The sequence below is a fragment of the Tachypleus tridentatus genome, chromosome 10 (assembly GCF_004210375.1).
Source record: "Tachypleus tridentatus isolate NWPU-2018 chromosome 10, ASM421037v1, whole genome shotgun sequence".
Lineage (NCBI taxonomy): Eukaryota > Metazoa > Arthropoda > Merostomata > Xiphosura > Limulidae > Tachypleus > Tachypleus tridentatus.
The window spans coordinates 5,092,408-5,118,189 of NC_134834.1; the positions used below are offsets into that span (position 1 = coordinate 5,092,408).

The following is a 25,782-nucleotide window of genomic DNA, read 5'->3' on the forward strand; positions in this document are numbered from 1 at the left end:
GTGGGAACTTGGTGTTACTCTTTCTTTACACAATTCAACATAGTAAGTAGTTTTACTAAATATTTCTAGTTTCCATGTTATGTAGTGGGAACTTGGTGTTTCTCTTTCTTTACACAATTCAACATAGTAAGTAGTTTTACTAAATATTTCTAGTTTCCACGTTATGTAGTGGGAACTTGATGTTACTCTTTCTTTACACAATTCAACATAGTAAGTAGTTTTACTAAATATTTCTAGTTTCCATGTTATGTAGTGGGAACTTGGTGTTACTCTTTCTTTACACAATTCAACATAGTAAGTAGTTTTACTAAATATTTCTAGTTTCCATGTTATGTAGTGGGAACTTGGTGTTTCTCTTTCTTTACACAATTCAACATAGTAAGTAGTTTTACTAAATATTTCTAGTTTCCACGTTATGTAGTGGGAACTTGGTGTTTCTCTTTCTTTACACAATTCAACATAGTAAGTAGTTTTACTAAATATTTCTAGTTTCCATGTTATGTAGTGGGAACTTGGTGTTTCTCTTTCTTTACACAATTCAACATAGTAAGTAGTTTTACTAAATATTTCTAGTTTCTACGTTATGTAGTGGTAACTTGGTGTTACTCTTTCTTTACACAATTCAACATAGTAAGTAGTTTTACTAAATATTTCTAGTTTCCATGTTATGTAGTGGGAACTCGCTGTTTCTCTTTCTTTACACAATTCTAGCTATGCAATTCAACAAAGTAAGTAATTTTACTTATTTATTAACAGTACCAAGTGCTTCACTGCTTAATTATATGCATTCCCTTGGAATATATGAAGGTCACATTTCTACATCACACCATAAAATAAAAGACATATGAATTTTGATGTCAAACTCATGCAGGTAAATAGCATGAAACATGAGATTTCATTACAAAGTAATCAATAGAACATGTTTGTTACTGACACCAAATAGTGTTAGACTGTGTTGCATACTTCTACTGAACAAACAGCTTAGATTAATGACAGGACACAAACCTTCACCACAACTGTTATCACCAGCACCATACAATGTCAACCCAAACAACACATTATTACCAAATTAACAACTAAGATGAGGAAACTGTTTCATAATTTTTAAAACATATATGAAATACTACTACTTACAATCAAATCATATGTTGGATTTTAATTTTATTCAGATGTTTTTGTGAATCTTAGGCCCATAACATTACAGAGTTTCTAGGTATTGTTACATGTCATCAGATATGTTAAGAGTCAATATTTAATTTCTGTAGTGGATATTGATGTAAAGAAGACACTTTAATAGTATAAACAAACAAACTTATAAAACTTTCACTTCACAGTAGAACAGTTGTTAACCTGTAAAGTGAAACACTGAGCACTCAATTAATGAAAACTAACACATTTTATAAGATTGTTTGTATATTGTATTAAAATGTAATAATGGAGTTTTTAAATATTCATAGCAAAGTTAACAGTGTGTGATGGATTTAGAGAAGTCAAAACAAAGTATAATGCTTATGGTATTGACAAGCTTAAGAAAAATAACAAAGCAGTATAACAAGTAACAATGTATAAAGTCCAGATTACCGTTGTGTTTGTCATGTGGAATTCTACAGTTTGAGAGCAAGTAAACTAAGGTGTTTTATAACATATTACAACTGGATAAGTCCAGATCCTTCTAGTGCTGCTTAAAACAGCCAACATACTTGAAAGGAAGTGTTCTTAACAACAGAATATAACTAGCTGCTACCCAATGTCCATATTAATTTAGTGTTTGAAACACACCTCTGATGTTTCCATATATTTGTGAAACCAAATATAAATTTACTATTGGTGTATTCAGAAAAATAATGTTTAATATTTTCAGGTAATATAGTGCTACTTGTAAGAGAGACTATTGTAAATATCAGTTTTCTAATGTAAACATGTAAAAGCAGTTCTTGTATATATAAAGTTTAATAGTTATTTACTCACCTCCAAGAAACATTTATAGAAATTTAAAAACTATACAAGTTTAGCCAATTTAATCCTTACTAAAAGTGATGTAGTTAAATCATTCTGCATGACACAATAAAAGAATTTAAAAATCAAAACTAGAAACATAAGCAATTACAAACCTCAGAAATACAATTCATTATTTTTAAAAGGCTAGAAGCATAACTTACACCATGCTGTAAGCAGTTTTGTTGATATAAAATTAAAGAAAATGAAATATTGGCTTCATTACATTAGTAATAATAAACATCTAAGTAAGCATCACAACAAATGTTTAGTAATTAACATTCCTCTAATGATTTGTAATAATTTCACCTCCAAGAAACATTTATAGAAATTTAAAAACTATACAAGTTTAGCCAATTTAATCCTTACTAAAAGTGATGTAGTTAAATCATTCTGCATGACACAATAAAAGAATTTAAAAATCAAAACTAGAAACATAACCAATTACAAACCTCAGAAATACAATTCATTATTTTTAAAAGGCTAGAAGCATAACTTACACCATGCTGTAAGCAGTTTTGTTGATATAAAATTAAAGAAAATGAAATATTGGCTTCATTATATTAGTAATAATAAACATCTACGTAAGCATCACAACAAATGTTTAGTAATTAACATTCCTCTAATGATTTGTAATAATTTCACCTCCAAGAAACATTTATAGAAATTTAAAAACTATACAAGTTTAGCCAATTTAATCCTTACTAAAAGTGATGTAGTTAAATCATTCTGCATGACACAATAAAAGAATTTAAAAATCAAAACTAGAAACATAACCAATTACAAACCTCAGAAATACAATTCATTATTTTTAAAAGGCTAGAAGCATAACTTACACCATGCTGTAAGCAGTTTTGTTGATATAAAATTAAAGAAAATGAAATATTGGCTTCATTATATTAGTAATAATAAACATCTACGTAAGCATCACAACAAATGTTTAGTAATTAACATTCCTCTAATGATTTGTAATAACATACTTAGATATATCTTAAGTCTTTATATGACTTCATCAACCAAGTGTGCAAAAGAACACTTATAGTCAGTTAGATCTGACAGTACAACTAAGTGTTTCTACATTGATTTCTGTTTTGGATTATCAGGGTACAGCTGTTTGAGAGGAACCAAGCTCAGAAGCATGATGTGTCGATCATAGATCACACTGTTACGGAACAGTGTATCTGTTCCATGAAACCGGTCCAACACACCTAAAACTCCGTAATTCTGGTTGAACCTGTGGGAAAACAAAGACTAAATTTTCACTATTTCTACATTAATTCTAATATTAATGTTATTTTTAAAGCACTCAAGACAATATTTGAGTAAAACAGTGGAATTATAACACTATGTAAAAATGTTTTTACTTTTTCTCGTTCCTGGACAGAAAGTGTTATTTCCCAATTGCTTATGCCTAAAGTAAATGGAAAACACCTACTTTTCTCTTCAAACTTTGCTTTTGTAACCTGGGTAAAGAAATTTTCAAATTCACCTATTTTCCATAATATTCAATGGTAGATTCAGTGCTGAGTAGCTGATAGAGAATTTTCTCGAACTTACAAGAACTTTCTATGTTGTAGAAGCCTCAGAGCTGTGCTGCTCCATAATGGGAATAAGTATCCATCTTTTCCCCTGGTTCATAGGTGCATCTCAAAGAGGAATACAACAACATCAAGACCTTGCTAGAAGTCTTGAAGTATGATGAGTATGGCTGGGAGGTTATCGAAGACTTCAAAATGGTGGCATTCCTGATGGGTTTCCAAGGAGGCTTTACCAAGTTTCACTGTTATCTTTGCCTTTGAGACAGCAGGAACACAGCAGTGCACTACAACAGGAAGCACTGGCCACAACGGTCCAAGTTCCCTGTGGGGAGGCACAATGTTAAGTGTAAGCCATTAGTAGACCTCTAGAAGGTGTTGTTCCCAGCATGGTACATAGAACTGGGTCTCATGAAACAATTTGTCACAGCTCTTGAAAAGGAGTTTGCAGCCTTCAAGAACCTTTGAGACTTCTGTCCTAAGCTGTCTGAGGTAAAGGTCAAAACTGGTGTCTTCGTTGGACCACAAATAAAGAAGATCCTCAAGAAGATCAGTGGGAAGGAAGAAAAAAAAAACTTGAGACAGCTTTGTCACAGTGGTTTGGGGCTTCTTGGACAATCATAAGGCTGAAAATTATGTGGAACTGGTTGAGGCTCTGGTGAAGAACTATGTCAAAATGGACTGCAGGATGTCCCTGAAAGCCCATATCCTTGACGCTCATCTTGATAAATTCAAGGAGAACATGGGAGCATACTCAGAGGAGCAAGGTGAGTGCTTCCATCAAGATATACTGGACTTTGAATGCCGCTACCAAGGAGCGTATAACAAAAACATGTTTAGAAGTGAGTAGTTTTTCAAGATTTGCGACTGTAATGTAAATGAAAATGTGCAAATTTGCCCATTTTTACGCAGAAAATAGGTTAATTTCTAAATTTCATTATCCAGGTCACAAAAGCAAAGTTTGAATGAAATAATGGCCAACAAAAACAAATAAGAAATAACACATACTATACAGGAAAAAAATGTGTGTTACATAGTGTAATTAGTACCTATTTCAAACTAGTATAGTGTGTATAGTGGAAACAAATAAACTTAGGTTTTCATTAGATTATACAGAAGATTCACGTTCAACACAGAAATGTGATTGAAATTCTACATCAAAATTATGTATAAGCACAAGAAAAAGCAAAACAGATTATTTAATGACATCTCAAATATCTAATGGCATTTCTACCATAACACACCAACAATCTACAATACATCTACCGTAATTAACACACCACAATCTTTTACAGAGAGCTTCCAACATATTTAAAATACTGACAAATATTACACAATAATGTACAAAGAGCCTCAAGGATACTAGACAGCATTATATAATTATGTATAGACAGTGTTAACAATACTGAACAATGTTACATAATAAAAGTTGTACACACCAGCAGTAGTGGTCAACATTATATAATATCAAACCTCTGAAAAGTAGTTTCTGAAACCTGAAAAGTATATTGGTTGTACAGCAACATAATAAAGATTGTGGTAAATTTGTATAGCGTAAGGAAGTTCAAATGCACACAAAAAACAACAACACGGAAGAAAATATTGATACTTTCTGGATAAACTCCGAAGACGGTCAGAAGTTGTTAGTTCCAGTGTTAGCTACAATATTCTTGATATCAAACAATTTTTTATCAAACTACGTTTGTTCTTCATATCTATTTTGAAGGTTATTTATCTTTATAATTTAATAGTTGAAACTGAAAGCATACAGATCTACAACTTACTTTAAATGGTGGAAATCATGAGCTTCAGGTGATGGGAAAAAAGGAAAATGATAACCTGAATGGGCGTTCAGTGTTGAAAGAATGGCGATTGTAAACCACAACCAGCAGGTGGCAGTGTGACTTCCCATGAAGAGAACTCCAAGGAATGGTGGCAAAACATTCGAAAAGATATGTTCCAGTGGGTGACAATAGATTGCAGTTATTGCAATTGGAGCTGCCCACTCATGATGTTGTTTATGAATGTATTTGTAGAAGCGAGGATGGTGAAGCACCCTTTATTAAATACACAAACAGTGTTCGTAGGGATAAATTAAATGTTATGATACTTTGACCGTACATCTACTGCAAATATCGGTATACACAATTTCGACCGTACATCTACGGCAAATATCGGTATACACAATTTCGACCGTACATCTACGGCAAATATCGGTATACGCAATTTCGACCGTACATCTACGGCAAATATCGGTATACACAACTTTAACAGTACATCTATGGTAAATATCGGTATACACAATTTTAACAGTACATCTGCGGGTATACAAATATCTGTATACACAATTTTAACAGTACATCTACGGCAAATATCAATATACACAATTTTAACAGTACATCTACGGCAAATATCAATATACACAATTTTAACAGTACATCTATGGTAAATATCGGTATACACAATTTTAACTGTACATCTATGTTAAATATCGGTATACACAATTTTAACTGTACATCTACGGCAAATATCGGTATACACAATTTTAACTGTACATCTATGGTAAATATCAGAATACACAATTTTAACTGTACATCTTTGGTAAATATCAGAATACACAATTTTAACTGTACATCTATGGTAAATATCAGTATACACAAATGTTTAATAATCTTCATACCTTTTTGTTATTTAATAAACTTTTCAAAATCTTACTTAGTCAGGTTCATTAAATCAGCTCTCTTTATTTCTATTTTCTCTGATCTGTACAACACTATTATACTTGTTTTAATAAAAGTTGAACCTGTACCTGTTCATGAAACACACTGTGACCATAACTAACCACCAGTTACAGCTCTTTCCAAACTAGATGCGTATAGTCCACTTCAAGGGCAAGACTGAATCATTCAATGAAAAAACATTCTGGAAACCAACTTAGTTTTACCCCTTTAGACAAATACTTCAGAGTTGTAATTTATATCAAAAAGTTTTGTGTGTAATAAGTAATAAAATCACAATTTGTGATTTTCAGTTGACTTTAATGTGCCCTCAACAAAATCAAAGAGTTTGATAACTTCCAGAATATTTTCTGAGCTCAATATGGCACCTGTATATGATGCAAGTCGTCATAATAGATTGGAGAAAAATAACAATAACTTGACCTTCTAACCTCAATAAAATTGTTCTCTCAGTGTTTTTAACCAATCACTGTTTCTCAATAAAAACGTTCTCTTAGTGTTTTTAACCAATCACTGTTTCTCAACCTCAGTATCGGCTGGCGGTCAAAACACACCATGAAAGTTCGAATGTTGCTTCACTGTAAAATCCAAAAAGGCTTTCAGTACAGAAGGAATTCAGAAATCAAAGTGACAAGCTCAGTTTGGCCATATGTTGCTAAAAGAAAAGGTGTTCATTAACCATTTCCTGTACAATAACCACATCATTATTGTTGAAACGAACTTCATTGTTTTATAATTTATTTCAACTGTGACAACAGAAAAACATTCTTGTGGAATAATGAAAAAAAACTAATATAAATAACTTAACATTCTTAATGTACAAATCTTCCATTTTTCTTACAGCTTAAGAAATTGTTCAAATGGGCACAGAAATCACTGAAATGTAAAAAGAAAAAAATATATGTAACTGGGTGTAAAACTGGTTTGAAACTTTTAGTTAGTAACCTTTAAATAACAGCCATCATCAACTGATGCTGCTACCTACAACATTCCCACTGTTTAAGGGTTAAAGTCACTAGCTAATTGTTTCTATTGTGCAAAATACTACATGAGAATTTTGTTTGAATTTAGAAAATATACAGGGTAACACCTGTGTTTTGATTTAAACTAACTTAGTTATGAAAAATTAATACTCATTTTATATTTCTTCTATTAATGTTGTTCTCACTGGATAATATTTTAAAGTTGTTAATGGTAATTGGATGTTCATAAATGTATAATAGGGAATTGTTATGTTCTTTGATGATAAGGTTTATGTTGTGTCCCAAGTGGTCAAAATGTATCTTTGAACTTGTAGATAAAGTGTATAGTAGATTTGTTTTCTTTATAAGGTGTGAAAACTTATTTTAAACAATAAACAAAGCCTTCTTGTCAACAATTAACAAAAATCAAATAAAGTTTTTTTTATAATTTGGGTAAAAAGTTGTTTATTATAATGGTAGTGACAACAAGCAAAATGCAGGTATTAACACATTCTTTTGAAATATAAAAGGATGAAGTTAGTTTTATAAAAGAAACTTTATAGGTAAGTTACAAAATAATGTAGGAAAACACAAGAATCAGTAGTTTAAAATCACACATTACTGATTCATATAATCTTTAATGTTAATATGTTATTTGTAGAAGATATCTAATAATTGTAAAGGTTTTATTCAGTAGTTTGTTTTCACATGTAATTTATTAAACTGTACAATGGGTTAATCTCATAGTATTACAAAAAGTTACTCTTTCACTATGTTCTGGATAAATAGATGTGTTGTACTTATGACAACCAAGTAATAATTCTAGAAATAACACATATTGAGAGGTGATCTGTGATAAAACAGGAAAGTTATTTATAAAAATTATACTTTAGCATTTGGCTTTTTTAAACAACTACAATAACTTGCAACTCATTACACTAAGTTGTTTTGACTTGCAGAAAGACAGTAATGAATCTCTGTTTTAGATACTGATAGGAATAATATATTTTCTAATAACTGATTTTTCAGAAGGAACATAAAAAAACACATAATGCACTACATATCAGTAGACAGTTTTCTTATGACATATCCCAACACCCATTTCCTAACCTTTATGATACATCTTACTGGCTGATTTATTATCTTCATGTCAATAACTATAAACAAGTATTCCACATAAACATTTATAACATTCTTTACCTGTGTGAATAATAAAAGGCCACTTCTTCCACTAATATAAAGACACTAAGCTCTAGCAGAACCCACTGAAAAGTAGGAAGCTCCTTGCCAGTTGAGTATCCTCTTAGATTCATGAAATAATGGCCGATGATCAAAAAAGGTATCCCCATTATGATCTGATTTACTAAGACCTGCTTGATGACTCTTAAGACCTGTGTGTGTTTAACCTAACAAAAAACAAACAGATTAGCTACACAGAACCTAGTTTACTCACTCAATGAATGTAATATTACCTATTAGAACCTTCGTGTGTTTAACCCAACAAAAAACGTACACGTTAGCTATAAAGAACCTAGTTTACTCACTCGATGTAATATTACCTATTAAAACCTTTGTGTGTTTAACCTAACAAAAAATGTAAACATGTTGGTTACACAGAACCTAGTTTACTCACTGGATGTAATATTACCTAAAATATTAAATATAGTGGTTTACCTATATATCTGATGGCTATTTTATATATATATATATTTACACAGAAGTTCAACTCCTTGGAGAATTAGTTTCACACAATCCAAGTTCTTCATTTGGTTTTCTTATGATAAATAATTTTTTTTTATATCATAATGTTCTGAGAACATTTTGAATTCATTATCCTAGAATTACTTTTGTATTTTACTTATATGACAAAGATAGCATTCTCTGTTTCACTACGTCCAAGTTATCTTGATACGTCTCCAGGTTAAATGTTTGTAAAGTAGTACAATAAATTAAATAATCCACATTAGATTTTCTGAACACAATCCTTTTCAGATCCATTTTAGTTATGAATGCTTATTTCAATCTGTTGATTGTTTCTAAATGTATGTACAGCGTAGACATACCAGATGTTCAGAGAAACAAAAGGTTCACAGTTTTTAAATCATAAACAGTAAGTACTTGTGGAAGTAAACAGAATATGTTTAGCTATAAGAAGCATGGTATACTCACTAACAAAATGATCTAAATAGAATAAACCATGAACATTAGATAAAAGTATCAAGTGTAGAACTAAGCATGTTAGAAGATGGAGCTCTCCAGTTAACCTGTTCAGTGCTGTAGACGAGATAACTCATCCAAGCCGATCGGTAACACTGTGCCACAGTTGAGTTAATTCGTTCTCAATAATACCTAACTTCAACGCTAGATGTCAGCACCATACATGCATTTTACCTACTTACAAATTGTTTCACTTTCGATCCAAAATGGCGTCACGAAACCAGAAGAATTGTACTCACAGATTTCCTGGTTTACACAGAAATATTCACATGGGAATTATGATTCACACTTTATTTCAAGCATGAGAAACAAATTCAGTTATCTTAATGACCTAACAATGTTAATGATTTGTTGACATCAAAACACCTAAAGTCTTCAGGCACATTTTAGATACAAGTATATATTAAAAACTGGTCTCATATAAGTAAACAACAGCTAAGCTAATGGATTCTGTACAGAGATCTTAATCTCATAACTTTCAATTTCAAGCAGGTGATTTAACTGACCACATCTTATTAGTTTGGTTTTCATATCTTCACAATTTACGATCACAATACTTTAATCAGATTATCAATTAGCTTGTTTGTATGGCTGATCAGAAGCTTTACTTGGAAGACAAACAGTAAGTGTCAATCACTCCAGGTTTTATACTATAGTTACTAGTGACCATCAGACATAGTAGCATTAATGATCTGAACTATACCCTCAGTTATGATTTCTTATGGGCAACAATGAAAATGGTTCACAGTATTAGGAACTCCAAGGTGTTTGATATTTTTTACATACATGTAACCTTTTTCTTTACAGTTAAAAACACATAGAGAGAAACAACACCTAAACATGTTTATAAAACACAATTCAGTGTAACAGAAAACGTGATGCAAGTAGCAGTTTGTAAGGAAAACAACATACTGTGTCTAAAGAAGGATATTTAATTTAATGGAAACACAACAGAAAAACAAAACCTCAACACTTACAGGATAAGGCACATTTTCCTGGATCTTATATCTCAGAAGAAAGGCAGGCTTTCCAGTCAAGTCCATAACAGTGTACAGTCCTCCAACACCCCAGTAAACAGCAAAAGTTACTAAAAATGTGCCTATTAAATTGAGAGAAAGGAATTGTCAGAGATTAAACACAATATTTAAAACAGTAACTTTTACAGTCTTTTGGAAGAATCAACAACATTGTATATAAAGTATTAACTGAAGGAACTTTCTACAAATGTTTGTGGGAATGAATTTTAATATGTAAATTGGCAAGTCATATGATAACCACAGTTGTTATAAAGTCATAGTAGAATGGAATATACAAGTACTATATTTAGAGATGGTTCAGCATTTTGTAGATGGTGTGATACCAAAAATTTATTGCTCTTTGGAAGACATCGCAAAAAATATTCACACATTCATATCATAAAGGTGTTAAAATCAGGACTTATAATTCCAAAGTAAGGATATTCCTTATACAAAGCCAAAGAAATATGGATCAAACTAGGTAGCAGGACCACCTAGAGAAAGACCAGGCTGAAAGTTCTCTTAACAGAAATGAATTGATAACACATTCAATCTTCATAAGTACAGACTAAAACAAGGATATATTTTATTAGCTATAATGACAGACAGATTGAGTTTTAATTTTGACCTAATTATATAACTCATTCTGATTGAAAGTTATTTTATTAAGTATCAATTTACATCAACTGTCACATTGTCTACTTAGTTAATTAGACAACAGTAAAATCTCCACAAAACAAAGGATCCATTCACAGCATCATCATGTTGGTTACTTCCCTAATTAAACAACAGTAAAACCTCCACAAAACAAATACTTGATTTATAGCAACTGTCACATTGGTTACTTCCCTAATTAAACAACAGTAAAACCTCCACAAAACAAATACTTGGTTTATAGCAACTGTCACGTTGGTTACTTCCCTAACTAAACAACAGTAGAACTTCAACAAAACAAATACTTGGTTTATAGCAACTGTCACATTGGTTACTTCCCTAATTAAACAACAGTAGAACTTCAACAAAACAAATACTTGGTTTATAGCAACTGTCACGTTGGTTACTTCCCTAATTAAACAACAGTAGAACTTCAACAAAACAAATACTTGGTTTATAGCAACTGTCACATTGGTTACTTTGCTAATTAGACAACAGTAAAACCTCCACAAAACAAAGGCTTGATTTATAGCAACTGTCACGTTGGTTACTTCCCTAATTAAACAACAGTAGAACTTCAACAAAACAAATACTTGGTTTATAGCAACTGTCACATTGGTTACTTTGCTAATTAGACTACAGTAAAACCTCCACAAAACGGAGGCTTGATTTATAGCAACTGTCACGTTGGTTACTTTGCTAATTAGACTACAGTAAAACCTCCACAAAACGGAGGCTTGATTTATAGCAACTGTCACGTTGGTTACTTTGCTAATTAGACTACAGTAAAACCTCCACACAACAGAGGCTTGATTTATAGCAACTGTCACGTTGGTTACTCTGCTAATTAAACAACAGTAGAACCTCCACAAAACAAAATACTTGATTTATAGCAACTGTCACATTGGTTACTTCCCTAATTAAACAACAGTAAAACCTCCACAAAACAAATACTTGGTTCATAGCAACTGTCACGTTGGTTACTTTGCTAATTAAACAACAGTAGAACTTCAACAAAACAAATACTTGGTTTATAGCAACTGTCACATTGGTTACTTTGCTAATTAGACTACAGTAAAACCTCCACAAAACAAAGGCTTGATTTATAGCAACTGTCACGTTGGTTACTTTGCTAATTAGACTAGAGTAAAACCTCCACAAAACAAATACTTGGTTTATAGAAACTGTCACGTTGGTTACTTTGCTAATTAGACTACAGTAAAACCTCCACAAAAGAAAGGCTTGATTTATAGCAACTGTCACGTTGGTTACTTTGCTAATTAGACTACAGTAAAACCTCCACAAAACGGAGGCTTGATTTATAGCAAATGTCACGTTGGTTACTTTGCTAATTAGACTACAGTAAAACCTCCACACAACAGAGGCTTGATTTATAGCAACTGTCACGTTGGTTACTTTGCTAATTAGACTACAGTAAAACCTCCTCAAAATGAAGATTCCCTTTACAAAATCTGTCATGTTGTTTACTTCACTAATTAGACAATTAGAAATACATTTTTATTAAATTCTACTGCAGTACCGTACATTGGACAGGGTGAATGGCTCAAACTGAAAAATAGTTCACACGTAGTAAAGTGAAACTAATGTTACCAGTGTCATACAACTAGATGATGTTATCATGGTTCACACTAGTAAAAGTGAAACTAATGTTACCAGTGTCATACAACTAGATGATGTTATCATGGTTCACACTAGTAAAAGTGAAACTAATGTTACCAGTGTCATACAACTAGATGATGTTATCATGGTTCACACACAGTAAAAGTGAAACTAATGTTACCAGTATCATACAACTAGATGATGTTATCATGGTTCACACTAGTAAAAGTGAAACTAATGTTACCAGTATCATACAACTAGATAATGTTATCATGGTTCACACTAGTAAAAGTGAAACTAATGTTACCAGTGTCATACAACTAGATGATGTTATCATGGTTCACACGTAGTAAAGTGAAACTAATGTTACCAGTGTCATACAACTAGATGATGTTATCATGGTTCACACGTAGTAAAAGTGAAACTAATGTTACCAGTGTCATACAACTAGATGATGTTATCATGGTTCACACGTAGTAAAGTGAAACTAATGTTACCAGTGTCATACAACTAGATGATGTTATCATGGTTCACACGTAGTAAAAGTGAAACTAATGTTACCAGTGTCATACAACTAGATGATGTTATTATGGTTCACACTAGTAAAAGTGAAACTTATATTACCAGTGTCATACAACTAGATGATGTTATCATGGTTCACACTAGTAAAAGTGAAACTTATATTACCAGTGTCATACAACTAGATGATGTTATCATGGTTCACACTAGTAAAAGTGAAACTAATATTACCAGTGTCATACAACTATATGATGTTATCATGGTTCACACGTAGTAAAGTGAAACTAATGTTACCAGTGTCATACAACTAGATGATGTTATCATGGTTCACATGTAGTAAAGTGAAACTAATGTTACCAGTGTCATACAACTAGATGATGTTATCATGGTTCACACTAGTAAAAGTGAAACTAATGTTACCAGTGTCATACAACTAGATGATGTTATCATGGTTCACACGTAGTAAAAGTGAAACTAATGTTACCAGTATTATACAACTAGATGATGTTATCATGGTTCACACGTAGTAAAAGTGAAACTAATGTTACCAGTATCATACAACTAGATGATGTTATCATGGTTCACACTAGTAAAAGTGAAACTAATGTTACCAGTATCATACAACTAGATAATGTTATCATGGTTCACACTAGTAAAAGTGAAACTAATGTTACCAGTGTCATACAACTAGATGATGTTATCATGGTTCACACGTAGTAAAGTGAAACTAATGTTACCAGTGTCATACAACTAGATGATGTTATCATGGTTCACACGTAGTAAAAGTGAAACTAATGTTACCAGTGTCATACAACTAGATGATGTTATCATGGTTCACACGTAGTAAAGTGAAACTAATGTTACCAGTGTCATACAACTAGATGATGTTATCATGGTTCACACGTAGTAAAAGTGAAACTAATGTTACCAGTATCATACAACTAGATAATGTTATCATGGTTCACACTAGTAAAAGTGAAACTAATGTTACCAGTGTCATACAACTAGATGATGTTATCATGGTTCACACTAGTAAAAGTGAAACTAATGTTACCAGTGTCATACAACTATGATGATGTTATCATGGTTCATACAACTATATGATGTTATCATGGTTCACACGAAGTAAAGTGAAACTAATGTTACCAGTGTCATACAACTAGATGATGTTATCATGGTTCACATGTAGTAAAGTGAAACTAATGTTACCAGTGTCATACAACTAGATGATGTTATCATGGTTCACACTAGTAAAAGTGAAACTAATGTTACCAGTGTCATACAACTAGATGATGTTATCATGGTTCACATGAGTAAAAGTGAAACTAATGTTACCAGTGTCATACAACTAGATGATGTTATCATGGTTCACACGTAGTAAAAGTGAAACTAATGTTACCAGTGTCATACAACTAGATGATGTTATCATGGTTCACACGTAGTAAAAGTGAAACTAATGTTACCAGTGTCATACAACTAGATGATGTTATCATGGTTCACACGCAGTAAAAGTGAAACTAATGTTACCAGTGTCATACAACTAGATGATGTTATCATGGTTCACACGTAGTAAAAGTGAAACTAATGTTACCAGTGTCATACAACTAGATGATGTTATCATGGTTCACACGTAGTAAAAGTGAAACTAATGTTACCAGTGTCATACAACTAGATGATGTTATCATGGTTCACACGAGTAAAAGTGAAACTAATGTTACCAGTGTCATACAACTAGATGATGTTATCATGGTTCACACGTAGTAAAAGTGAAACTAATGTTACCAGTGTCATACAACTAGATGATGTTATCATGGTTCACACTAGTAAAAGTGAAACTAATGTTACCAGTGTCATACAACTAGATGATGTTATCATGGTTCACACGTAGTAAAAGTGAAACTAATGTTACCAGCGTCATACAACTAGATGATGTTATCATGGTTCACACGTAGTAAAGTGAAACTAATGTTACCAGTATCATACAACTAGATGATGTTATCATGGTTCACACGTAGTAAAAGTGAAACTAATGTTATCAGTATCATACACCTAAATGATGTTATCATATTTTTTAAATAACAGAAACATTCAAATATAATTAATCTATAAACATGGAAATATGTAGATTTTGTTCAAATATTGCTGTAAACTAAGTAGCATGTCCTATTCTTTCATTCTGCTTAAGCATTAAGTATGTCATTATAAAATGATAAAATTCTGTTTACCAAACAAGTTCATATAAATAAAGCTATGCCTACAATCAACAGCCACCACCTAAATTCAACTTTATAATTACTGTTGGTAATATGAATTATTTGCATCCTAAAGAATTTAATACTATCTGATTATTCATATACAAATATATTTTTCATAAACAAAACATTTCTTAAAGCAGGGTACACACTCTAAGGTTGTTTACCCACAGAAAAATAAAAACTTGTACAGTGAATGTACACTTTAGAAACTAACTGTTCATATTTAGATTCTTTAATCATGTAAATACATTAAAATCTACAGTAGAATTATCCCAAAACATACCCCACACATTCATACAGTATTCATCACCATCAAAGAACTGATACACTTTCACCCACTGACTCTGCCAGAAATCCCCAGAAGCTCCCCAGAAACGTTGCAGGTGCCTGAAGGAAAAGAATTATCACATAAACATGTTAACAATAAGACAATACCAAAAGTTGTTTGAAAGTAGAAATCTCATTTGAAAAATTACTATGTAAAAACACTCAAAACTAACAAACGTCACTAATTATAAAACTAATAATAAGAGATGTAAAAAAAAAACCCAACAAAAACAGCAAGATACAAATTAAGTCCAGTACCAAACATTAACTGTAGCATTAATACATACAGCCTATTAAAACTGATATCTAGATTTTCTTTTGTCATAAACAAGTAAGTATCACCTGAAATATAATTCATCTCAGCAACTTGACTACAACAATAAATATATAGATACTTTCTTTAGAACTTAAAACCTTAAAACTGATATTGGGATTTTTTTTTGCTATTTTATTGTTGTAATTACATTTCTGCATAAAATATACACAGTATTTATACATGAAATATTATTTCAAGGAACAGGAATGTTCTTGTTCATTATATGTGACTGAGAAATCCAACACCACCTAGAGAACACTGGTTATAATACATAAATATAGCAAGAAATTATCAACTCATGCAACTAGTTTTGAAATATGGAGGGAACCCAAGTTACCTCAGACCAATGGTGAAAGGGGTTTAGTACTTCATAAGCCAGTGATCCTTGAACTGGCATGGATATCCCTCCCCACCACGTGTGTGGCACAGATTACATCTTGGGGCATAAAACTATGTTCCAACACATCTCTTGTGCAATACCTTTTAACCAATAGTAGCACAATATGTTCACGTGAGGTATGTGACTCCTACATTCCTCTACCGAATCTTCACTTTGAAGTGTGGTAAATGCAAACACCAGAGAAATGAGCAGGAAAGGTGAGAAGTGCAAGAGAAGGGAAGTATCTATTGAAAATACATATTCAATATAGGAAAATTACAACTTCCACTGTAGTGCTTACCTCTTCTCACAAAATTAGTGAACATTGAGAAGGAAGATGAGCCAGTGAGAGGAAATGAAAGAATAACCCCAAAGGATACAATGAGAAATTTAGATCCAAAGATCAAAAGAGGGGAACCTCTGTGGAATGTGTAATACATTATGATAGAACTTGAGAAATGTAGAAGGGTTAGTGTGCATTGGACTGTACTTGGTAAGGTGATAAAGGGTATGTAAAACTTCAAACAAGATACTGATCAAATGTGAAACAATTTTAAAAATAAATTGTTAAACATTCAAAACAGACAAAAAGGTAACTGCAAGTAAAATGAAACAGGCTGGTTCACAACAAATACGTGATAAAGTTAAAAAAACTGTCTCACAACGAATACGTGATAAAGTTAAAAAAACTGTCTCACAACGAATACGTGATAAAGTTAAAAAACTGTCTCACAACGAATACATTGATAAAGTTAAAAAAACTGTCTCACAACGAATACGTGATAAAGTTAAAAAAACTGTCTCACAACGAATACGTGATAAAGTTAAAAAAACTGTCTCACAACGAATACGTGATAAAGTTAAAAAAACTGTCTCACAACGAATACGTGATAAAGTTAAAAAACTGTCTCACAACGAATACGTGATAAAGTTAAAAAAACTGTCTCACAACGAATCCGTGATAAAGTTAAAAAAACTGTCTCACAACGAATAAGTGATAAAGTTAAAAAAACTGTCTCACAACGAATAAGTGATAAAGTTAAAAAAACTGTCTCACAACGAATCCGTGATAAAGTTAAAAAAACTGTCTCACAACGAATCCGTGATAAAGTTAAAAAAACTGTCTCACAACGAATCCGTGATAAAGTTAAAAAAACTGTCTCACAACGAATCATGATAAAGTTAAAAAACTGTCTCACAACGAATACGTGATAAAGTTAAAAAACTGTCTCACAACGAATACGTGATAAAGTTAAAAAACTGTCTCACAACGAATACGTGATAAAGTTAAAAAACTGTCTCACAACGAATACGTGATAAAGTTAAAAAACTGTCTCACAACGAATACGTGATAAAGTTAAAAAACTGTCTCACAACGAATACGTGATAAAGTTAAAAAACTGTCTCACAACGAATACGCGATAAAGTTAAAAAACTGTCTCACAACGAATACGCGATAAAGTTAAAAACTGTCTCACAACGAATACGTGATAAAGTTAAAAAACTGTCTCACAACGAATACGCGATAAAGTTAAAAACTGTCTCACAACGAATACGTGATAAAGTTAAAAACTGTCTCACAACGAATCCGTGATAAAGTTAAAAACTGTCTCACAACGAATACGCGATAAAGTTAAAAAACTGTCTCACAACGAATACGCGATAAAGTTAAAAAACTGTCTCACAACGAATCACGCGATAAAGTTAAAAAACTGTCTCACAACGAATCACGCGATAAAGTTAAAAAACTGTCTCACAACGAATACGCGATAAAGTTAAAAAACTGTCTCACAACGAATACGTGATAAAGTTAAAAAACTGTCTCACAACGAATACGTGATAAAGTTAAAAAAACTGTCTCACAACGAATACGTGATAAAGTTAAAAAAACTGTCTCACAACAAATACGTGATAAAGTTAAAAAACTGTCTCACAACAAATACGTGATAAAGTTAAAAAACTGTCTAGCAACGAATACGTGATAAAGTTAAAAAACTGGCTCACAAGGTATACCTGCGATAAAGTTAAAAAATTGGCTCACAAGGTATACCTGCGATAAAGTTACAAAACTGGCTCATAAGGTATACATGCGATAAAGTTAAAAAACTGGCTCACAAGGTATACATGCGATAAAGTTACAAAACTGGCTCATAAGGTATACATGCGATAAAGTTAAAAAACTGGCTCACAAGGTATACATGCGATAAAGTTAAAAAACTGGCTCACAAGGTATACATGCGATAAAGTTAAAAAACTGGCTCACAAGGTATACATGCGATAAAGTTACAAAACTGGCTCATAAGGTATACATGCGATAAAGTTAAAAAACTGGCTCACAAGGTATACATGCGATAAAGTTAAAAAACTGGCTCACAAGGTATACATGCGATAAAGTTAAAAAACTGGCTCACAAGGTACACATGCGATAAAGTTAAAAAATATAATAGAAGTTTAAATGGACTGCTATGACTTATGACAAATATAGAACAACAAAAAAGTCAGTCACAGAGTGACTGAAATTAACAATAAGAATTTTTAATGCACTAATGGTAAGAAAACTGTTAGGATAGAAAGAAGATGTTTAAAGGACGTCTTATGGGTGATGGTTACGAGATGTTATTAAATTCTATTTTAGAGTTTCCACTGATGATGAGTTTAGCAGTATTTCTCACTGTAACCTGTTGCTATATGGGACTAAGATCAAACATGATTATCAGATTACCGTTAAGAAAAACTGAGGAACTATAAATAATGATGAATCTCTTGGGCCACGTAATAGTAACCGAGGGTTCTGAAGAAGGTTAAGGATTTGATATGTGAGCCATTTGGTATATGAGGAGATTGAAAACTGGTTTTTTATTTTATTTTCAAGGGAGGTAATAAACATTGATCTAGGGCAATGTCTTATCTTCACAATTACTGACTCTTATTTTAAAACAAACTAACCTTTGAAACTGCATTCAAAAATTTGACATTACTTTGATAAAGCATAAGATGCATACTTTATGAAACATTATATGACTTGAATGTTTAATCAAATGAAGTAAACCATTAACATTTTTCAGTGATAATGAGAAAACCCACTTGTAGAGAAAAACATATATATGTAAAAATGGCTGGTTTGGGTTGATAAAACTTTTATGTAGAGGACCAAACAATGTTTCAACCTTCTTCAGTCATTGTCAGGTTCACAAAGAAAGAAAGAGGTAACTGACCGATAGCTGACCACATGTTTGAGTTGTTGTATCAATAAGGCTTCTTTAATTTTGCATTTGTTTATGTTTGTTTCTTTATTTAGTATTTGGGTGTTTTCTATGGTTATGTTGTGTTTATTTGATTTGCAGTGTTTGAAAACGTGTGAAGGCGACTTTTTGTGTTCTTTGAATCTGGTTTCCATTTTTCCACTTGTTTGCACTGGAATGTCATATTTTGTTACTAGTTTTTGCCAAATTTTGGTTATTTTTCTGCTGATGTTGGGGATATATGGAATGCAGCAGTATATGGTTTCATGATTTTTTGATTCGTGAGATATATTTACTTTTGTTGGTTGATTTTGTTTTCTGTCTAGGCGTGTGCGTATAATGTTTTCTACAGCAAATACTGTTTTCTACTTATTGATGTTGATGAAGTATTGTTTTATTTTGACTAATTCGTCGTTAATTTTATCTAGTGAGCATAGTTTTATGGCTGTGTTTATTTGGTTTCTTAGTATGTTGAGTTTTTGTTTTGTTTCATGTGCTGAGTCCCAAGGAATGTATAGTCCAGTATGGGTGATTTTTCGGTGGATTTCTGTTTTAAACTGTGTGTCGGTTCTTGTAATTTTGAAGTTAAGAAATGATATTTGATTGCTTTCTTCCTGTTCATATGTGAAGTTAATGTTGGGATGTATAGAGTTAATGTGATTGAAAAAGTTAAGTTTGTGTTCTGTAGACGTGAATCCCGCAATAGTGTCGTCTACATACCAGTACCAGTATAGTGGTGGATGTAATTGCTGTGTTAATTGCTTGTGTTTTTCAACTTGTGTCATAAAAATATTGCCTAGAACTGGTGATACTGGGTTGCCCATGCTTAGGCCATTTGTTTGTACATAGTTGTGGTTGTTGAACATGAAGTTTGTCTGTTTGTTTTTGGAATTTCGCACAAAGCTACTCGAGGGCTATCTGTGCTAGCCGTCCCTAATTAAGCAGTGTAAGACTAGAGGGAAGGCAGCTAGTCATCACCACCCACCGCCAACTCTTGGGCTACTCTTTTACCAAGGAAAAGTGGGATTGACCGTCACATTATAACGCCCCCACGACTGGGAGGGCGAGCATGTTTAGCGCGACGCAGGTGCGAACCCGCGACCCTCGGATTACGAGTACGCGCCTTACGCGCTTGGCCATGCCGGGCCAGAGAAGTTTGTCTTCATCGTGGTGAATTCTATGAGGGTTGCTGGGGATGTCTATAGATGGGTTAGGGTCTCGGATATAGAGTTCTGAGGTTATCTTGGAGGCTTCAGTGGTTGGAACTTCTGTAAAGAGGGTTATAACATTGAAACTGGCCATTAAGGCTTTATGATTAATATTATACTTGAAATTAAAAGAGTCTTTGATGAATGAGCTGGCTAATGTTACACATTTGGAGAATGCCCATGCTATGTATTTACCAAGATTGTAATTAAACAATTCATATGTGGTGAACATTATTGGTCGTAATGGACAATCTGGTTTGTGAGGTTTGGGAATACCATATGTTTGTGGTGTACATTAGTTGGCCTTGTGTAGGTAGGAATAAAGTGTTTATGAAATTGTGTTGGCTTTTTTCATTTTTAGTAGTTTGTTTAGTTGTGTTTTGTGTGTCTTTGTTGGATTTGTGTGTATTGGTTAAAATTTGTTTGTGTCTGATAGGATGTTGTCATTTCGTGGATGTATTCATTCATGTTCATTATGACTATAGCGTTTCCTTTATCTGCTTTTAGAATTTTTATGTTTTTGTTTTGTTTTAGGTTTTTAATGGAATTAATGTCTCTTTTAGTAAGATTGTTTTTAATTTCTGTTTTGTGAAATTATGTTGATGGTTTTGTGAGAAAATTCTTTGAAAAAATCATTTAAGATGTTTTTAGGTGTTTATGGAAAATACAAATTTTAAATGTTTTCTGGGAAGTTTGGCTGTTGGATATCAATAAAATTGTTGAAGTTGTCTTCTTTCTGTTTCAAAAGTAAATATATCCCACGAATTGAAAAATCATGAAACCATATACTGCTGCATAACTTATATTCCCGACATCAGTAGAAAAATAACCAACATTTGGCAAAAACTAATAACAAAATACGACATTCCAGTTAATACCAAATTTATTCAAAAACCAGGCACAAAACTACAGTCTATACTATGTAAAAACTACACTGACAAACACCACACCAGCATTATTTATAAAATACAATCTGACAATTGCCACTACTTGTATATTGGAGGAACAGGTAGAAAAATGGAAACCAGATTTAAACAACACAAAAGTCACCTTCACATGTTTTAAAACACTGCAAATCAAATAAACACAACATAACCATAGAAAACACCCAAATACTAAATAAAGAAACAAATGTAAATAAATGCAAAATTAAATAAGCCTTACGTATACAGCAACTCAAGCCCAAAATAAACCAATACATAAGAACACATCTATACCTATATTAATAAATATAATCAAACATCTATGGAAACCCTCTACATTTCTACACTCAGTTACACAACCCCCTTCAAACATGTGGTCAGCTATCGGTCAGTTACCTCTTTCTTTCTTTGTGAACCTGACAATGACCGAAGAAGGTAGAAATATTGTTCGCTCCTCTACATAAAAATTTTCTTAACCCAAATAAGCTATTTTTACATGTATATTTTTCTCTAATTTTTATAAATGTTCAAGAAGTTTTTGAACAATGTCTCAATTACTCTAAGTTTCTCTTTATATAAATTAAATCATCATTTGTTGTTTTATGTTCAGACAAAAAATTCATTTTTTGTCTTTTGTATTTTATCATTTTTTAACAATTTTCAGTTTCTTGTATTTGACTGAAAAGTATGTTTGATGATTGTTTTATTCATGTAGAACAATTTCTTTCTAATGAGACACTAGTTTTATGTAACAAAGTATGGAAATTTTTGCAACTTTGTGTAATTTCTCTTCTTGAAAAATACAAGCTGTAATTAACAAACTACCTATCTAATTAGATTACAATTAACAAACTACCTACTAATGTGATTATAATTAACAAAATACCTACCTAATTAGATTACAATTAACAAACTACCTACCTAATTAGATTATAATTAACAAACTACCTACCTAATTAGATTACAATTAACAAACTACCTACCTAATTAGATTATAATTAACAAACTACCGACCTAATTTAATTCTCACTTTGAAACAAACAAATCTAAAATTGCAGACATAAATTTTCAACGTCTCCAAGAAAAGTAATAAAACAATAACTAAAAGTTAGACTATATTAAAAATATTTGCATGAGACATTATCTGGCAAATCTTTGTCTATATCCTGATAAAAATTGTCCCAGTAATTATAGGCTTATTAGTCTTACATCATTAGTGGGAAAAGTCTGATTAAAAGATGCTTTGCAAAGTGTTTTTACACATTTAAAGTTTTGTTGGATTGCCAATATGTTTCCCTATGGTAAAATATTGTGTTACAAATCTTTTGACTTTCTTCAAAGAGGTGACTGCTAATACAAATGGAAGAAAGGGTATGGATCTGTATTTCTGGACTTTCCTAAATTATTTAGGAAGATGTCACACAAAAGGTCCGTTAAATTTTTTTCTATAGATGTGAAATATAAGTTGGCTAGAAAACTGACTAGACAGAAGAAAGCAGAGGGTTGTTATAAATGGAGTCCAATCAGACTGGACTAATGTAACAGATCGAGGTATTTCAAGACTGTGTTAAGATTTTTGTTCTATCTGATTTACATCAGTAGGTAGAAGAAGGAATGATCATTATGTTACTTAAGTTTGCTGAAGGTTTCAGGTGTTGCTGGCTATAAGGATATTGCTGCTTTACAAAAAGATTTAGCAAGTGAGGCAATAAGTGGAAGATAACGTTTAATTACAATAAATGCAAAGTAGCACATGAGGGTTATAATTTGAAATATAGTACATTTTTGATGGAAATAGGAATGTTAAGGAACAAACGAATATTTGATTTTCATAGTCTCTAAAGTCATCCAAGCAGCATTCTAGTGGTAGGTCAAATAAGATTTTAGGTTTATCTACAGAAATATTAAATTCAAGTCTAAAAATGTGTGGTACGATGTTATTGTATAGGTTATTGGTTAGACCACATTTCGAATAGTGTGTTCTCTTTTGGGATCCTTATCTTAGGAAGGATACTGAATTATTGGAAAGGGTTCAGAGGATAACTAGGGGATCATCCTCGGGATGGAAAGGTTATAATACAAGACAAGGACAGTTAAAAATCGTGTACAAAGAAGAATTAGCAGCAATCTGACCGAGGTGTTTAAGTGAAATGATACCTTCAACACATCCTTATTCATACTCAACAAAGAGGATGGTGGGAAAACAATGAAGACTCACCAAGTCAAGGTATTCCGAAATGCCACAAATACAATGAGTGCTGTCCCAAGGATAAACAGACCACTTTTAACTGAAGAAATAAGCTGAGATTTGCGGCTCAGAGGCTCTTCTGCTACTGTGGGAGGTGACCGGCAAGTAGCTACTTTTGTCTCCATTTTTACCTGAAAATGTTTGGCAATACACTCTTGATAGACAAATCTTTGAATCTGTAAGTATTCACAAAGAAACACAGAAACTAGCAGTAATATTTCCAAACTATGAAACTTGTTTACCTTCAATAACTGTACTGTTTAATAAAAGAAAGAAAACTCTTTCAAAATACTTCAAGTAACACTAGAAAAAACAAAATTCCTTAAAACTACAAATATCAACCAGGAAAAAAAAAGCAAACAGATTTATTTAGTACAACTGTATTTCCTTTCTTAGGATTTCACTATTTTTTTAACCATTTAATTTTAGCCTTGAAAACCAAAAATGGCACATTTTCTTATTCACCAAGGTAAAAATTGTATTTCTCTCTAGAAATGTACATTATTAATAATATACAAAACAAATATTACAGCATCACTAGTTTTACTAAATTACTGACTTAATTTATTAACTTTCCCACAAAATAGTTTCCTGGAAAATCTTCATTTTTCTGAACATTTAAAACTGTAATATTACATGACACCTTACTGAGCTGTTGAATAGCAACCTAATCACTATGCAACTATTAATCTACATTACTTTAATGTTGCAGTTACATTATCATAAAGTAATTATGATACCATACATTTAAGCTACATCAAATAAATACAACTCTGTGCCTATAGTGATGAATATGATTGAACGTCAGTACTCAGGAGTATGAAAAACTGGATTGACCTTGATCTATATCTTGTTTAGGATCATTCAATTTAAGTTAAACCACATCTTTCAGTAGTACAGAAGATATCTTCCTTATATAATAATAATAATTAAAGTCTGGAACTTATAGAATAAATTATCTTAGTATTTACCTAAGTTTCAGTGACCTTACTTAGGCTTAATAAGTTAATTACAAACTACTGAATCATTGTTTGCACTGTACCAGTAAAAATATAAATGTAAAAACAACAAATTAATCATATAATTCTTAAAGTTCCTAATTAAGCACACGCAACGATCATGTCACAATTCACAAGTTAAACATCAGTGGAATAGTTATGAAGAGTTGAAAAACTTGCAATTGCAAAACTTTAGCCTTAGTACTAAATAGGCCTAACACTACTTATATATGTATGTATATATATCTTAATTAATAATACTAGGAAAGATGGATGACTCACTTCGGGAAGGAAATGGCCTTCATGCATTTAATCTATTACACTGGCTTCCCCTAGTTTTGTTTTGATAACAAAGAAAAATTGAGAAAACTATGATATTAGCTGTGAAGTGACAAAATAAACAACAACAATCTGTAAATTTTCATTTTAAAATTTAATGAAAAAGTGAAATATACATACTTGAGTACACACACCAAAGATCTGATCCGTTTACAGTTATTTTAAACAGTTGTTTCTGTTCAACACACACAGTTAATATCTTGTAAACAAATTTTTCCCTATGTTACACTTACTTTTATCCTTAAGGTAAACAATCTTAGCGAGAGCATGCGCAAAAGTAAGTCATAATGT

At 32.0% G+C, this 25,782-nt stretch overlaps 1 protein-coding gene across 8 annotated transcripts; it reads right to left on the reverse strand.

The window, feature by feature from the left end:
* Positions 1-729: 729 nt before the first annotated feature.
* On the reverse strand, positions 730-25,782 carry LOC143228674 (fatty acid hydroxylase domain-containing protein 2-like). Of its 8 annotated transcripts, none has more exons than XM_076459926.1 (8): positions 25,612-25,775; positions 25,435-25,484; positions 24,125-24,285; positions 15,795-15,898; positions 10,425-10,546; positions 8,431-8,636; positions 5,315-5,587; positions 730-3,229 (listed from the first exon to the last, which is right to left on the reverse strand). In XM_076459926.1, exons 2-8 carry the CDS (start codon positions 25,459-25,461, stop codon positions 3,070-3,072), a joined length of 1,053 nt encoding a protein of 350 aa, XP_076316041.1. In that variant the 5' UTR covers positions 25,462-25,484; positions 25,612-25,775; the 3' UTR covers positions 730-3,069. The 8 variants fall into 8 exon arrangements, with proteins under 8 accessions (XP_076316041.1, XP_076316040.1, XP_076316042.1 ...); XM_076459925.1 differs by having other exon boundaries at positions 24,125-24,330; XM_076459927.1 differs by lacking the exon at positions 25,435-25,484 and having other exon boundaries at positions 24,125-24,330; positions 25,612-25,782.

Coding starts and splice junctions, on each gene's coding strand:
- LOC143228674 (XM_076459925.1), bottom strand. CDS start 25,461: ATGCATGAAGGCCATTTCCTTCCCGAA. Junction 15,899..24,124: donor TTTCGGAATACCTTGACTTG/GTGAGTCTTCAT, acceptor CTTTTCCTTCAG/GCACCTGCAACGTTTCTGGG. Junction 10,547..15,794: donor ATACTGTATGAATGTGTGGG/GTATGTTTTGGG, acceptor TCAATTTAATAG/GCACATTTTTAGTAACTTTT.